The sequence below is a fragment of the Melopsittacus undulatus genome, chromosome 1, assembly GCF_012275295.1.
Source record: "Melopsittacus undulatus isolate bMelUnd1 chromosome 1, bMelUnd1.mat.Z, whole genome shotgun sequence".
NCBI classification, from domain to species: Eukaryota; Metazoa; Chordata; class Aves; order Psittaciformes; family Psittaculidae; genus Melopsittacus; species Melopsittacus undulatus.
In genome coordinates this window covers 86,756,197-86,772,930 of record NC_047527.1, presented here as the reverse complement: position 1 = coordinate 86,772,930, position 16,734 = coordinate 86,756,197, and the positions used below count along the sequence as shown (strand labels likewise).

Sequence of the window (16,734 nt, the reverse complement as noted above, 5' to 3'; positions counted from 1 at the left end):
TTTATTCTGTAGATTTGTTTCTTCTGTGAATGACAATCTACACTGACTTTTCCTCCCTAGGGGCTGAAAGTGGAGTTGTTAGATTTCAACTAAATATGAGACTTCTTTAGATCCAGGTGCTGTTCTCTCCTCTTTCTTCAGTGCGTGGCTTGAGCAAGTGAATTGTATGCTGAGGACCTCTAGGGAGAGGAGCTGTGAAGAAAATACATTTCTTCATGCCTGTCAGAAGGTAGGTCTGCCCCGTCCAGGACTGCTTTACACTTTGGAATCTGGAGTAGCTCGCTCTTCTCTTACTCCAGAATGTGTTGGTGGGTTGGTTCAGAAAGTTCAAGCTCCTGGGTTTACTGGCATCTGTTACTAAAAACATTTGCTGTGCTGAAATCAAGAAATCAGCTGCCAGGGAGATGGGCTTTGCTGCAGACAGAGATCCTGCTCAGTGTTCTGCTTCCTTGCCTAGCCAGATCCTGCCCTTGGCCAGCAGTTGCCACAGCTTGTGTGGGTGAGCAAGCGGGATTGATTCCAGGGAATATAAACTGGGGAGTTGTTGGCCTCTCTTCTGGGCGAGGAGTCTTGACAACAGTCATCCAAAGCCCTCCGCACAGAGAGCTCACTTCTCTTTAGCTCACAAATGGTCTGCCTCCACGATGGTGCTTAGATTTGTTCCACCCCCTCAATCCTCCCTGAGATCAGTCATTTGAGGAATACCTGCCATTTGCTAAAAGACCCAAAGAGTGTGATTTGGAAACAAAGTTAAGGAGTTGAAAACTGCACTGGTAACGTAGGACAGATGTTTGGCTGAGGCTTTTTCAGTACATAGAAACTGCTTCATGAACTATATTTTGTTATGTTTTAGGTGCTTGTCCCTGTAAATTGTGAGGACATGGTAGAAGCACATCGGGTCCTTAGAAAAGTGTGCCAGCTCATACAGTTACTACTCTGAAAGGGCTGTGGTGCCCCACTTCTTCCCTCTGAATTCAGTTTTGACAAAAAAGCCAAAGTGGATAAAGAAAAGAAGTTAGAAATTGGTCTTGCACTGAGACTAAACATGATTTATTTATTTATTTATTTATTGCCCTGGATGTTTTAGGTAGAAATATAGAAAAAAGATACAGTATTTTAAGACTAAGTGGAGGCTCTGATACATTTTCTGTTTGTTTTTTTTCTGGGGGGGGGGTGGTTCTTCCAAACTTAGTCTTGCATGCAGAAGAACACAGAATGTGTGAAGATGGATGATTTCAGGGCAAATTAAGAACTGCCAGGTTCTTCCGTAGTGTTCTGAATTTGGTAAAAACGCAGGTTTTTCTTCTTCTAATGAACAAATAGTTTACCTCTAAGCATGCTTAAACTTATGCCATTTGCACTCGAAACAAGATGAGATACTGCCCTGTTCTAAGAGAAGGTCTTCAAATACCAGAATCTGCAAACTGTGCTTTATTAAACCACCTTACTTGCAAGCCAGCAAGTATGTTGGCTTGTAAGTAGTGGTGGGAACAGCATCATCTGATGGCCACTAGATCTGTGGACTGCACTGATGCTTTGTGTGTTGTTTTTTTTGTTTCGTTTCTAACCCCTACAGCTGTTTACCTGTATCTGTAGTTTGAAATGACTACAGTTTTGTTACAGAGGGGATAAGCTTGATTCCTGCTGTCTAAAGCCTTCCTGCATGAACAGTCTGCATGTCCTCAGTGAAGTTTTTACAATTGGTATTAGCACTTTTGGTGGGAAACAGTGCAACTTCTGAGCAATTCACTGAATGTCTAACCAGTTCCTATATTGAATGTGAAGTACCATTGTCTGCTAGCAGCATTATGTCCAGCACTTGTACTGTTATGTAAAAAGAGACCATGTTTGCCTTCCAATGCTCCCAGTCATTTTATTAAAAAAATAAAAAAAAAAGTGGATAAAACTGACGAAGTTGCACAAAGTTTTTGCTCTTAGGGAAGCTGAAAAAGAGGGAAGTGCACTGCAGTGTTTCACCCAGGCTGATGCTTTTAAACTTGATTGATTGATCTTAAACAAGGTTCAGAAAGTTCATCCCTGCCTCATGGTACTTTGGTTAGGCACGGAGCCTGTTGAATTGTATCTCTGTAGCTGTTGTGAGGGTGTTGCTGCCAGCAAAATAATGTCCTATTTACCAGGCTTTAGAGGTATTGGGGAATTACCAAAGGGGTCTGTCACTCCTTATTTTTATATTTTTCTCTCCCAGTAGCATCTGGCTTGCCCCGGTGATGGAAAAGGTTGGTACATGGAAAATCTTGAGACAGACTGTCAAGAACAGTAATGGTTTGAGATAGTGAAAATCAGTTTCAAGATATTGTAAAGAGCTGGGGGAAGCTTTCTGGGAAGGGAATGGAAGCCAACCGAAGAGAAGTCTGGACTATTAAATTAATTAGCCTGTCATGAGGTTTTTGAAAGCAAAGATGAAGCGCTATTAGAATGTTGGCTTCATGGCAACATGAAGAGAGCTGGCTGGAGCCTGTTCATCTGCATGTATTTTTTGGATGAATTTAGGTCTTAAAGCCTGTGGGTTTTGTTGAAAAATGACAATTTGAATGAGGCAACTTGGCTGCTAGCAGTTGCAATCACAACAGAGCCAAAATAAGCTTTGTATTTCTTAACCCCCTGTTACTGTGGGGTCCAGATTATCCCAGATGATGTGCAAAGGCACAAGGACTGAGCATTGTGAGCTGCCAGGGTTTTTTTTTTCTGGGTGGGGGGAGGGAAAAGAAATTACAGTTGTTCATTATGTAAATACATGGCACATATGAAAAAACCCAGGGTTATTCAGATGTGGTAATATTAGTGAGGAAAGAGAGGAGGCAGCTATACAAGCAGAAAAAGAGCTAGGGATGCGAGCAAACTGAAAACTCAGACTGTGACTTCAGTGTCTGGCACAAGTCAGAACAATAAATAAAGCACTGACATGGTAGGGGGCAGGGAAAAAAAGAGTCAAGATTAGCATAAACAGCAAGTCTTGAGCTAGTTGTGCTGTGCACTGTGTTAGTAGGCATCAAGTTGTATTTGTGGGAAAGATGGATACCAGCAAAAGAGACTAAAGAGTCTGTGTGAAAGATGACCAAAAGATTCCTGTGCTCCAGTTGTTTTTGTCCTGTAGCAGGAATTGGGTGCAGCTCCGTGGGACTTCAAAGAGGAATACTGGCATAATGCTAGGATAGAAATGGACCTTCTTTTATTAGAAAATATGCAATTAGATGAAATTGTGATTTATACAATTCTGAGTATGTGGAGAGCTAGCATCAAGGGCTGAGAAAGTAGTCAATTAAAAAGTCCTAATGAGAAACAAGTTGGATCCTGAGGGACTTCTTATTTTTTCCTGATCAAAGATGATCATTAAAAAAAACCTTTAAAAAATTAAGTAGTAAGTATAATTTGGGGCAGATTTTAGTAAAAGATGCTTATATATATACTTCATATATGTGTGATCAGGACCTTTAATGCAGTATAGTAGCAGCTCCAGGTAGGTAAAGCTAGAAGAGTGCCAGACTTAATCCAGCACCCCTGCATTCCTATTGCAGGTATTACTGACCTCTTCAGATAGTGAATGGTTTTACATGTCCTTGTCAAAAGCTATTTTGGGTGTCTGTACAGCTCTGCTTCAAGGTTGCTGATGGATAATGGCAGCGCAGCGGAGAGAGATGATGGTTGTTAAATATGTGTCTGGATACGGTACTGATCTGAAAGATGGGGAAGGATAAAGTGCACAGCCTTTCAGGGGCTCCTGTTTCCTATGGCTTCCGTCTGTTCCGTCAGTAAACCTGAGGGACACTATTTCTATAATTTTGCATTTTCATGAGATTTGATCAGGGATGATGCATAGTTCCTGCCAAAGAAAGAAAGCTACTGCTCAGATTAACTCTTTCTAGGCAAGAAAAGCCTGTGCAGATCAAATAACAGTGCAAAATCATTGCACTGTTCCATCTTCTGTTTAAAACCATAGTAATTCTTTTGTTTACAACAGAGGACATTGAGGATGCCTGGTATCTAACTCCAGCATTCCTAGAATTGCCTGTGAAGGTTTCTCCCATCATACCTAAGCTTGGACCAAGAATCACTAAAGCGAGGCTCCCAAAGCCATACTGGCAAGTCCTGTTTTGTAGTTTTACAAATGCTTCTGATCGTCACAAGCGTTGAATTCATAAATTCTGCTGGAACAATGTTAAGTCAGTGTGATGGGGGATAAAAGCTGAATTTGAAGTTGTCTCGATACAAAGGGAACTGGGTGACTTGTTAATAAAACATATTTTAAAAGGCTTACAGTGGGCAAAATGTTGTAAACTGATCGGGTAAGTTGTCCATGCAGACTGCCCGGTGTGCATTATGTGCATACTGTTTATATACTCTAAATACATTTTAAAGAAGGTATTTTTAATATTCCCATTTGCTTTTAGTGACAGTTATGTCTAAACCTCACAGTTACTTTCAGAAATATCAAACTTCACCACTACCTTAGAGCACAGGTTTGTTAGTTCACACAAATAAAAAAGTATAGATGAGGGAGAATCTGTAGCTATGGTTTTTGAAGAGTTGGAGGCCATTGTGCTTTGCTCCAGAGCCGTGTGAACTGCAGTATACTTGTCAGTTAAACTGGTTTGGGGTTGCTTACCCGTTCTGGGCACCTAGCCAGCCTAACTTACAAAACTGCAATTATCGTGATTGTTAGGAATAGTTCCACTTCTTCCCTTGGATTTCTGCTGCTTTGCTGCTTTTCTTCTTTGAGGAAGTCTTAAATTTTCCTGTCAGTTCTGAGGAGACCCTCTTTTCCCCTTAGGGGTTCCAACAGAGACATAGTGTCGCAGAAGCTCTCCCATTCTCTGACAAATGTAATCTTTCCAGAGGCAGCAGCAGCAGGCAAGAGTGCTGCTCCTAGGGATCAAATCCCTGCTGGCCCCAACCAACCAAGCAGCTCCTGCTGCTAGGAGACCCACAGTGTTTGGGTTTTTTTTAATTTCATGGTTTGACACAGGATTTCTAAATATACATCTAGTTTGAAGGCTGAGAGGCTTTGGTATTTGTACCATTGCTCGTTTATGGCTGCACCATTTCTGTGGCAGTTGCCAGCAGTTTATCAATGAACACTGCTGTGGTATTTTGATGCCCCTCCACAGAACACAGATCGAAAAGAAAGAACTGGCACCTGGTGCTGACCACCCAGCAGCTTTTGGACTGCAAGTGCTTTGAGGTACCTATAGTTTGAAGGCCTTCTGGTGAGGCAGTTTTTACTGCACTGTTGCCTCTAGCCTTGCAGTCTCCAAGAGGAACAAGCCACTGCTTCTGTCAGGCTCTTCTCCAACTCTTTCCAGTCTGCTGCGTTGGCTGGCTGTCCATGTGGATGGTTTGAGTTATCAGGGAGAGCATGCTGGATGGTGCAGTTCATGTTGCTGGTGTGAGCTGGGATCACAGCTTGCTTCATGAGAAAGCCTGCGAGGTGGTGATAGTATGTTGATCTAGAGGGGAAACTGGGCAAGTCTGTAGAGTTAGTAATGTACTCTGCTCTTTTATCACCAGTGATTTGCCAGGTCAAGCATGGCAGCTGTCCAAGCACAGTGCCTACGTGCCTTTGCGCAGCTCTTCCAACAGGGTTCCTGTTGTGCATGGTAGGAAAAACAGATGCGAAAGCTTCTTTAGCCACTGTCCTTGCGGAGGAGCTGTTCCTCTTTCCTGCTTTTCATGTGGATTCTGGGTGGGATGCTCTGATTCGCCTTTCTCTGTGCAAGTGCTTTCAGTTTGTGATGAGGCAGTGGTCTGAGAGGAGAGCAAATCCAGCGCTTATCTTGCTTGTGCCTTGCACTGCTGTGTCTTCAGTGATAACATGTTTCTGTGGAACGTGCCATGACTCCTCGTTGTTGGTACTGTAGCTCTTCTCAGGTTACAGTTCTTTTTCATCGGTAGGACTTGAAGGAGCACTGGGAATGTCAGAGACAAGGAAATGATAACAGCATGTCAGGTCCTTGTGGATTGCTGGCCAGGAATCTTCTACCAGGGAATTTCCTGGGTTCAAACCAACTTCCCGGGGTACGAAACTCTGGGTTTTCTGAAGTGCCTGAATGTGAAGTCAGAGATGTCTGTGCGTGTCTCTTTCTAGACACTGGCAAAAATACATTTATTTTCAGCCAACCAACCTCTCTCAGAAACTTCTGTGCAATTTTTATATGGCTTCCTTGTTTATTTTACACCTATTACTGTTAGACTGCTGTCTTACTTGCTTATTGGGTTTTGAAAGTTCAGTAATCAAAACCAATTTACCAGAGGGGAATTGAAAGAGAGAGATGTGAAGGGACACGGTGAGAATCAGTGAGGTTCAGTGGCAGAATTGCAGTTTTAATGCCTCTGTGTCAGGAACTGTCTAGAGGCAGATGTGCCACATCTCTTGTTCAGCAAGTTTTGTTCCCTATGTGTTGTCTTACCATGTGAGTGTTGGGTGGACTTATTCTACTGTTAGGAAGTGTAGTGAGGGAACTGAATGGCGTTTTAATACAGGCTGACCAGAGATTTCCAGAAAATTGCATACTTTCAGGTTTGGAGGGATCTCATTTTTAGCATTCTTCTATCCTTTCTTTTTTCATTAAAAATTGTTTTTCAACCAATTATGTTTGAACAGGTTAATGTCTGTGGAAAATCTATTTGCTGAGCCACAATGGCTAAACCTGTAAGAGTATCAAAAGGAGCAAGTGTGAAAAACTACCATCATAGAATGGTTTGGGTTGAAAAGGACCTTAAGATCATCTCGTTCCAAACCCCCTGCCATAGCCAGTGATGCCTCCCCCTACACCATGGGTGCTAGTGTTGCTTGGGGTATCCACTGTAGGGGAACCTGAACTGTAGACCTTGGCCCTACATCTTTTTAAGGATCAAGCACAATAGCTTATCATCTTGTGCCAGCCCCTTTCAGAAGCATTGGGGATCATCTGAATTATTTTTTTAAGTATTTATTCTACTTCAGAGCTGGGTTATCTGAGGTCTGCAAACTTCCTGCTTTACATCATTAGGACTAACAATTTGCAAAGATCTTCTGTTGAAGGAGTTACAGCTAATTCTGCTGCCCCCCAGTCTGACAGCAGTAACTTCAGAAGCCTGTGATTCTGGGGGAGAAGATAGCTAATCTCATGAGCTGAATTAGACTGTCCAAAATATCCAAAAGTTTGTGGACATGTTGCCCCTGGTTCATCCATCAGACTGGCTGGTGTGGTTAATTTTGCTTCAAGAAAATTGGTGTCAAGACCTGTCTTTTTTCTTTCTTTTCCCTCAGATGCACAGGCTTGTTTCATTTCTCTCCAGAAAACAATTTTCTATTAGTATGAATGAACATGTAATTCCTTCAGAAACATCAAGAAATGAAAGTGTGACTTAGTGACTTTAGTTATTCCCAGACACAGTATAATGCTGGCTTGACTGATCTGACAATCTTCAGATTACTCCAAAATACCTCTTGTGGCTTAGCTTACCCAAAGCTAAAACCCTGCTCTGCTATTTTTGCTCACTCAAGCTACAGTGTCAGCAGAAGTTGTGGTTTAGTGTACACAAATGGCTTTCTAACAGTTCTAAGTACATTCAACCCATGGCTCTCTGGTTTCCTGACCCAAAGAAAAGGTCTCTTCTTTACTTCTACACATAAACTTGAATATGCAGGAACTTCTGTGGGGAAAGCATAATATATGGCCTCAGAGCTGTCCAGTTGTCAATGCTTGTCAGTTTGCTGTTTGCTAGTAATAGGTGAGCCGTTACCTATTTCAGGTAGAAAGAGAACTAGAATGTCATTTATTCCTACACTGCATTATCAAGGCTCCTCTGGTACTTTCAAGTTTCAGCACCAACAGTGTGTCTACACACTCTGTAAGGAATGATGCAGATTGGGTAGTAGTCATGCAATCAAGATAGCAGACAGTCTTGATAAGAGACCTGAGGGTCAGGCCTAAGCAACTGGGAGTAACTGGGAGTCCCCCGGAAGGGCTCTCTCTCTTACGGGTTGGGCTCATTTCGACAGGTGGTATTGTATTCTCTTCCCTTGTTATTTCCCTTATCATCATTATTATTGGTGGTATCAGTAGCATGGTTTGTGTTATACCTTAGTTACTGGACTGTTCTTAACCCATGGGAGTTACGTTCTTGCAGTTCTCCTCCCCATCCCTCCAGGAGTGGGGGGGGGGGGGGGGGGGGGGGTTAGAGAAAGACTTGGGGGGTGAGAGAGAGACTGTGGTTGGGTTTTAAACCACGACAACTATCCACTGATTAGGCTTCTGACACCCAGACTGGTGCTTTAAGTTTGCTTTCATATCTGAAGGAGTTAAAAACTGCGGAAAACATTTTCCTTGTTTACAAAAGTATATAGAAGTTCTCTTGGGCACAATTCAGAAAGATACTGTTTCTGTGTTATTGCATTGTACCCAGGTCTAGTAAGTCATGATACTCCAGAATTCTCCAGGTACAAGTTGCTCACACATCAGTACTAGAATCAACGTAGAAAACCATTTTTGAAGTACCACTGCTGCTGGGAGGCTATGACTCCAAACCAGGTGTAATCTATGCCCAAATGCTTCTTAGAGATGCCAGAGGAGAGATCTTCATATAAATTTGAGTTGGACTACACATGGTTTAACTATACAGAACTGTAGGTAAGGTATCTTTCCTTCTACTTTTCAATAAAACCAGATCTAACTAAGGAGTTCTCACTTTACCACAGCTACATTGTAGGGAAAATCACCCATTTCTAAGAGATTGCAAAGAAACATTTCCTGAATGATATTTTAGAAGTGTAGCAAAATAACTGAGAGCAGAATGACCACCTATAGACCATCTTCCCCCATCTACCACCTCTAGGAGAAAATGGCTATACAGTTACCACCAATAAATTAATTTTCAACCTTGCATTTGATGGAAATCAAGAGCTGATAAAAGATCAACAAAATAAACCATAAATATCAAAGTCATTTACAAGATTTGTTCCAGCAACTCTTACTTTGAAATCAGAACTGAAATGTCTTTGAAAAAGACAACTCTTGGACCGAGCCACATTTAAAATGTGTTAAGAAATATTAGTTTTATTTAACCAGTTTTCACAGCTGAATATTTATTCTATAAAAACTTTACAGATTGTACAGTTTATATATAGTTCAAACTACTAAGAACAAAGAAGTAGGTCCCACAGATGCAAAAATACTGTACCAATCCAAGGTAAAGGCAGATTTACACACTGTACAGCTCTCCACTGGGAAGGGGAGGTGGGTCAGTTCCAAGTAAAAACTTCAAAACTGTACAAAAATAAGGTTTGATTTCTTTTTCATTCTTCATAATACATTCAATAAGATTGCAAGCACAGATACCCAAGTAATAATAGATATCTGCAGTCAGGAATCAATAACCACTCCTGAAAGGAATGCAAAATAGGTCTATTTACACAGGGCACTCTTTTACACCATACCGTATATAGTGTATATTTAAAATAATAAAAAAGCATAGACAAAGAACATTAAACATCTAATATAAGGTAGTTTTTTTTTAAAAAGGAGTTTTTGTTTTTTATGTCATAGTGTGCCAAAAGAATTTTAACTTATTAAATAATATATTCTAAGTGAACCTAAAATTTATGAACATAAAATGCATTTTTGGTGTAATACATCAATTAAACCAGCAAATAGGAAAAAAGAACCAAAAACAAAACCCAAACTGTATATAAAGTAGTATTCTCACCCAGCAACAGAAGCACTTATGTAGTTATTAAAAAAGAAACCCAACAACCAAACAAAACAACAAAAAAACAAACCCAAAAAGCAAGAAAACAAAAAAAAAAATCCCAAACCCAGAGAGATTTTTAAAAACCCCACTAAAACTAACTTATAACTTAGGATATTCATACAGAAGATATTCAGTGATTCACTAATACTGCAAAACAAGCTCTTTTTTAGTTTTTTCTTTCTTTCCCCTTCCATTTCCCTCCCACTTCCCCTCATCCCCCTTCCCTAAGAGACAGTGGTTTCTTCATGTTATCTGGGTAAGAATTAAATGTATTCCTGCCCTCTTCTTCCCACCCCTCTATACCTCCCCCCAAGAAAGGACAGAGTGTTTTCTTAGCAATAATCCTGAGCACACTCTCTTTTTGGGGATATATGTGATGTAAGCTTAACAGGGTTTAATTCCCCCACATTTTAGAATGTTCCATTGCTTGAGGTATTTCAACCTTCTTCTGAGACAAGGCCTTCTATCTTCGCTGACTCCTTGGGCAGTGAAAGTAAGGGCTGGCTAATACCCGTTTCAATGCTGTAATCTAATGAACAAGAAAAGCATTATTCCAGACTTCCCTGCCACACAGAAAATAATGCAACACCATTCACTTTTTAATCCATTCTCTATTTGATACAGTACTAGCCAAAGATAACAAAAACTAGAGCCTTTAAAGAGATGTTTGGTAGTGCACTCTATCTTTTTTTTTTTTAGCTTGTGTGCGTGTGTCTACATACACACTCTCACACACATATTACATTTTATATATATATATATAAAAGACATATATATGCACACACATACACTTGTGTGTGTGTGTATATCTATATGTAACAATCAGGGAAAAAGGAGTTTTGTTCAGATTTAAGTGATACAGTACTTTTAAACCCCTTGACAGTAAAAGGGGAGGGTGTCCACTCCTGTTCCCAAGCTGAGCAAGGGGTTAGTTTATATAGGTTTTTTTAAATGGGCACTTTAAGTTTGCCCTGATGTCCCAGAAATACAATTCCAGTGTCAATGGGCATCTCATCAGAACTCATCAATTTTCTTCTGCAGATATTTTAACATTGAGTCCATTCCTTGTGCTGAGCCCCAGATTTTCTTCAAAACTTCACATTCCTTTTCATTTGCTTGTTCCAAGTCCACCTTCATGATGTTCCGTACTAAAGCTTTGGATTCTTCAAGTACCTGGGCCAACAAACAAACAAACAAAGGGGTGTTGTGTTAGTGTTACACGTGTACTTACAGGTTATGTGGATGGATCCTGAAGTTGATTATGAACCTAAGCTTATCATACTACAAGCCTAAGAAACACTTCAGTTAACAAGTACAAAAAAAGTGGAAACGATGAAAATAGTAAAATTGTAACCATGAATATAATGGTTTTATGCTGATAACTAGAGAAAACTCCAACTTCATTTTGGTGATGTCTAACCATAATCCAGAACTGCTCCAGTAACCAGGCAGACCTTGACAATCTTGGGCATTCAAAGGAGGCTGAAAAATCTCACTTGCTTTTCCATTTACAAAGCTATTGATCCATTTCAAAACCCAAAATTTCCAATGCACAGAACAGTTAATTTGTACTTCATCTCTTCTCCTAAGATTAAATATGCATAGCTTTGGCTATTGTGCAACAGCCAGTACTGCAACCAGACATGAGGATTGGACTAGATGACCTTTGAAGGTCCCTTCTAATCCACATTATTCTATGTATGCACTAGGCGTTTTGTAGTAAAATTAAGTTCAACATGATGTCAAAGACTGCATTTACTTTCCTGGTAATCTATATTATTATAGCTCAAGACATTATGTTACAACTCAAAGATTTCTGTGCAGTACTTAGGGCAACTGTGTACACTGTTGATTAGAATAAGTTAGGCAACTACGTTAAACACAAGTATATTGTAAAGAGTCCAATGCTGTTTTCAATTTCATAACCAATGTGTACTATGGACTATGAAAAGCGTCAGATACAAACTTAAAAAGCAGTCCTCAAAACCCAGGAAATAAAAAGACAGTGCTGTACAAAAATGCTGTACTTATTTCATGAAAATGGTCATTTTTCAGAAGGATGTAATGATGTAGCCTGGTAATACTTAGATAAATACTTATTAATCTCATCATAAGCACGTATTGCAAGAAAAGAAAGGAAACTTACAACTGAGTTACATGTGACCAGTTCCTTGATTCGAACCATTACTTCTTGTGTGAATGTTCCCGGCCAAAACACTTGAGAGACGAGGCCTTTGGCACAAGCTTCCTGTGCAGTCAACTTCCTTCCACTGAACAACATTTCATTGGCCTGAAGGGATAGAAAGTTACTTCTGGTATGAAATGTAATGAGACAAAACTCATTAAAGGAAAAATGTTCAAAACAAATAAGGAAAATGCCTGCACTATTTGAAATAGTTTTACTATAGCTCTTCCAACTCCTAACGATTAAAGGACTTGCCTTTAGATAGGCAGCTGGTGATGTTCACTATACTATGGCAGGAGTTAACAAAAAAAGCAGAGGTCTGTGATTAAGGGTTAAATGTGAAACTGGCTTTGCTGGTTTCTCATTACTGAGCATTCATTAGCTCTAGCTATCTTGCAGCATTGCTCACTTGATTAACTATGTGGTAATAGGTTACAATTAGGTTACAATGCCTGGCAGATGTGTAAAGCAATAGAAGCCATGGGCTTACCCTCTGTAACAGTGTTAGTTGCAGCAATGAAATCTTTGCTAAAATCTATCCATAAATGATAAAGATAACCCAGTTTTGGTAGCAGACCTCCTGGGAGCTGCTGGTCTTGGTAGGCAAGAACAGGTAACTTTTCGCAACTACATTTTTTTTAGTATTGAATACTCAATGTGGTTTATTTTCAGCACTGCTCCAAAGTGTGCAGCAGGATTTAATTTATAATGCAACATCTAAAATATCTGGATCATCTTCAAATTTGACCTCCAAACCCCACGGCACTGAGCAGGATATAGTCCAATATTTGATCAAATTTATGGAAAATAAACATTCCCATTTTATTCAGGAGCTCAATATGGAACTGATAAATCCTTTCAAAAGCTGATTTATCAGTCTGATTAAAAAGAAAGAAACCCAAACCAGTATTTAAAAGCTCTGTCCATAGTTGAAAGGTACAGAACAGAGTACTACCTTCTGTGCAACAAGGTGATCTCTAGTTCTCTAGATATTTTTTATATGTAATTATAATACACTTGACTGTCTATCAGCTTCACCATTAAAGCTTCATCCTACAACCAGTTCACTTACACTTGAATTCTACCTTTAATGAAGTTTCTTACACAGTTAAACATTTTGTTTGCTGTGCCATCTGCATGAAACAGTCAGTGAAGATAAAGGCAGAGTAACTGCCAACTTCAAAAACCCCAAATGAAAAGGAGTATGACTGTTTCTTTGTGACTAATTTATATTGAAAATATGCCAAAACCATCACTGGACTCTTGAAATCTGGGAAATGAAATCTGAACCTGACAAGTGCAGCATTTCTGAGGACAAAATTTGGAGGTTTTTAATGTTTTCTAATACTGGAAATTCTGGCAATTATTACAGCAGCTTTCAGTTAAGGATCTCATACGATCTAATTGCCGCAGGAACTGTTCCCAGTTTTGCTATTTTACACATGAAGCAAGTTGGAAACTCAGAGGTCTGTTATTTGCCCCTTTGTAACAAAATACAAAGTCTGGGTTCTCCCGGCAGTTGGGTTGCTGACTGTCCATAACATTTACCAGCAGCATTTCTCAGAAGTTAGTATGGGAAGTTAGGGTTCACATATACCCATTTTAAAAAAAACAGTCTCAATCTAAGGATACAAAGTACATGCCTGTATAGTTCTACCTTCTCTGAAAGCAAAATCAGATATACAAGGTTTATTAACTCATGACTCTTCTAATTTTCCACATTACATGTGAATAACCCAAAACACTAGCTAATAAACCGTCTGTGTTGCACACAAGTCCGTCTAACCCCAGGAATTGATTATTTTCCTACGGAGATATGGGGAAAAAAAAGTTATTCCAAAATAATTTTAAAAGCTATTCTACATTTATATCAAAGATCCAGATGTGAAATCAATCCAACTGGAGTTAGGAAGGTCGGAAATTTAAATCAGCTGCTCAGGTCTACACATTCTTCACATGTATTTTTTTGGTAACCAGGATAAAAACAAATGCTAGAAACCCTTAATTTGTTTTCTAGAACTCAATAGTGACACGAAGCCCCACAAGTGACAGTGGGGCAGGTGCCTGTCTTCTGCCAGCTGTAACACAGCAGTAGCAGGAAGCCTCACACGAAATGAGTGCTCCCATGGGTTTTCGCAGTTGACAGGTTTTGAAGGGAAATGTTTTTCTCTGGCATCCCCACTTTTGATCTATGCACAACATGTGCTGGAGACCCACTGCTCAACAAGTTTTAATCCAGTAATCACACCTTGTGTCTGCTGTGACAAATACACTTGGTGGCTACTTTCCACGACATATAATACAGCAATAGAAATGACAGTGATAAAAATATTTCATAGTTGTAAGATTCTCATTAACAATCTTAATTTTCTACTTGGTCTTCTCCTTCCACAGAGGAACTTCATAGGGACATCCTCTGGTCTCTCTTTTACAGCAAGTGCTTTGAGGCTCATGGGAGAACTGTGCAAGCCCACAGGCACTAGCTGCTGAGGAGCATCTTGACTCTCTTGCACTGTGATCAGCAGCTCTGTACCAACTGATCCCCTGCCTGTGATGCGGACTGCAGGCAACTGTGGAAATGCGTATCCTGACTGACTGACAGAAGAGCATGAGAAATACTGCCAAGTGAGCTGGAGACTGGCAGGAAAATCCAGAGTGGGAAGCTTGAGCACGTGGCTCCTGTGTTTTAGATCCAGGACCAGAAAACCAGAGCAAGAACTCCACAGCAGTCACCTAATAACAGATCTCCCCGAAGAGGCACCACCTTAATCTCTGTGCTAGATTAGTTTCAAAAGCTAAGTTTAAGAATCCTTCTAAAATCCTTGGTATTCTCAATACAGCATCAGTTTTGAATCCTAAGGTCTGGGCTTCAGATATCCTGTAATAACAACCTCTCTTGAACATGTTCTGTGGAAAAACCCCTCCACAACAGAGCTGCTCATCAGCCACAACTGACCCTGCAGAGAGCTGAGTATAGTACAACAGAGAGCACTCCCCATCCTGTCACCTTCCGCACTAACTACGGAATTGTTGTCTCTGGAGGCTTTCGGTTTAGATCTTTATATTTAAAAATGAGAGCATTCACAAACACACATGAAAGAGTGGAAGAGCTTCTTGTGTTTTTGTACATCTTCTAAAGAAACAAAGAGCTACAACCACAAGTCTCTAAGGGACGGGGATGGATGGAATGGATGGATGAATGGATGGATGGCCAAATAAAAAGGGAAAGGAACAATCAGTTGTTTGAAACTTGCTAAGATATTAAAACTACTCTTATAACTGTTAATCTATTTGTTACCTTTTCTAATAAGTAAATCCAGAAATTATACAGTTAGTCATTAGATCAAGTGCATTACAAACTGATGCTTTTAATGTATCAAAATCTGTATTTTTAAATCAATAAATGCCTACAGAGAAAAATTTGCTTTTATAATAGACAGTAATTTTGGAAAACCAGGTGTAGCTACAAGCTCTTGTTTCATACTGTCACTGTGCAATTTCAAACTGGGATGGGGCATAGGGTCAAAGTTTTCAAAGAACACAGCATAAAAATTAGGAAGTAACATGAAAAGAATGTAGGTAAAAAGATTTTTATATAGCTTTTTGTTAATTTGATTCTCACATCCAATCGGAAAGCAAGAAAAGGGACTAAGAAACACATGGCTTATGTTTTCAGCAGCAGTGCAAAGCTTCCGTTTTTCTATCCAGCAATACTGGAAATTGAGTGCAAAGACTAAATAATCAGTAAATAACCCTCCACACAAAGGTGATTTGGGCTGAGTATTTCTTCCATAATGCACTAGTGTGAAACATCAGCAGAGATGTACAAAGTGAGCAAGTTCCACACAAGTTCTTGAGAACGAGTGCACAAAAGCAGAATTACTTATTTTGCAGACCAGCAGGAGACTGCTGAGAGCTGGTGCCACAGCATTCTGCTGTGTAACGACACTGAGTGCAGAGCAGCCCATTCTCTGCTACACTTGGAAGCTGTGCTGAATGCAAGATATTGGTGGCTGGTCCTTACAAGGCAACAGCAAGGAAGGTGTGTCCTGGCATGCCGGCTATAACCCTTCTGCCACTGCCAGGGTTAAGGGTGCCCATGACATAGGATTAGGTCCCTGCTTTTGGTTCCGTGCATGCAGGTGAAGACTAGGTTGCAACAGCATGGAGCAGAGAAGCTGTAAATACTGGATTCTCATGAAAGGTTTTCATGAGAGGAAAGAAAAGACAACTTGGCAAAGGTAAAAAGTCTTGAAATCACTCTGGGTAAGTCATCAGAACTGCATTGCCCCTACTCTGCAAGCTACTTACAGAAGCCAGGCCCATTATCCGAGGGAATGTAAGGGATGAACATCCATCCGGACCTTGTCCAAAAGTAGTGTATGGTGTCTGAAACCAAGCCTTCTCGTTAGCCCAAACCACGTCACACAGAGGCAATATAGATGCTCCAAGTCCAATGGCTGGGCCATTTACTGCTACAATGATAGGCTTCTTAAACTGAATAAAAGTATTCACAAAATTCCTGAAGAGAAACAGAAACATGTACTCACTATGTATTTATAGAGAGTAAAATACAGCAGCCCTTGAAAACTTCGTAAGAACTCATCTCCACAGTAACATTACTTTCAAACCCAATCTGATAACCTTCCATGATGAGGTGGTTAGCTTGGATGAGGAGAGTGCAGTGGGTATTGTCTACACAGGCTTCAGAGTGAGGCAGTCAGCACTGTCTCCCACAAGACTCTCCCAGTCAAGCTGTTGATGTATGAGCTGGATGAGCAGTGAGGAGGACTGAAAAT

The 16,734-nt window shown here is 40.2% G+C and overlaps 1 protein-coding gene across 1 annotated transcript in view; it reads right to left on the bottom strand.

Annotated features, from left to right (window-relative positions):
* Nucleotides 1-9,029: 9,029 nt before the first annotated feature.
* CDYL (chromodomain Y like) overlaps nt 9,030-16,734 on the bottom strand; it is a 106,430-nt gene continuing 98,725 nt past the window's right edge. Inside the window, exons 5-7 of the mRNA XM_005149917.3 lie at nt 16,247-16,457; nt 11,897-12,040; nt 9,030-10,923 (exon numbers count right to left, since the gene is read on the bottom strand). Of these exons, the coding sequence (XP_005149974.1) occupies nt 10,765-10,923; nt 11,897-12,040; nt 16,247-16,457 (514 nt within the window). The 3' untranslated portion in view covers nt 9,030-10,764. The remainder of the gene's footprint in view (nt 10,924-11,896; nt 12,041-16,246; nt 16,458-16,734) is intronic.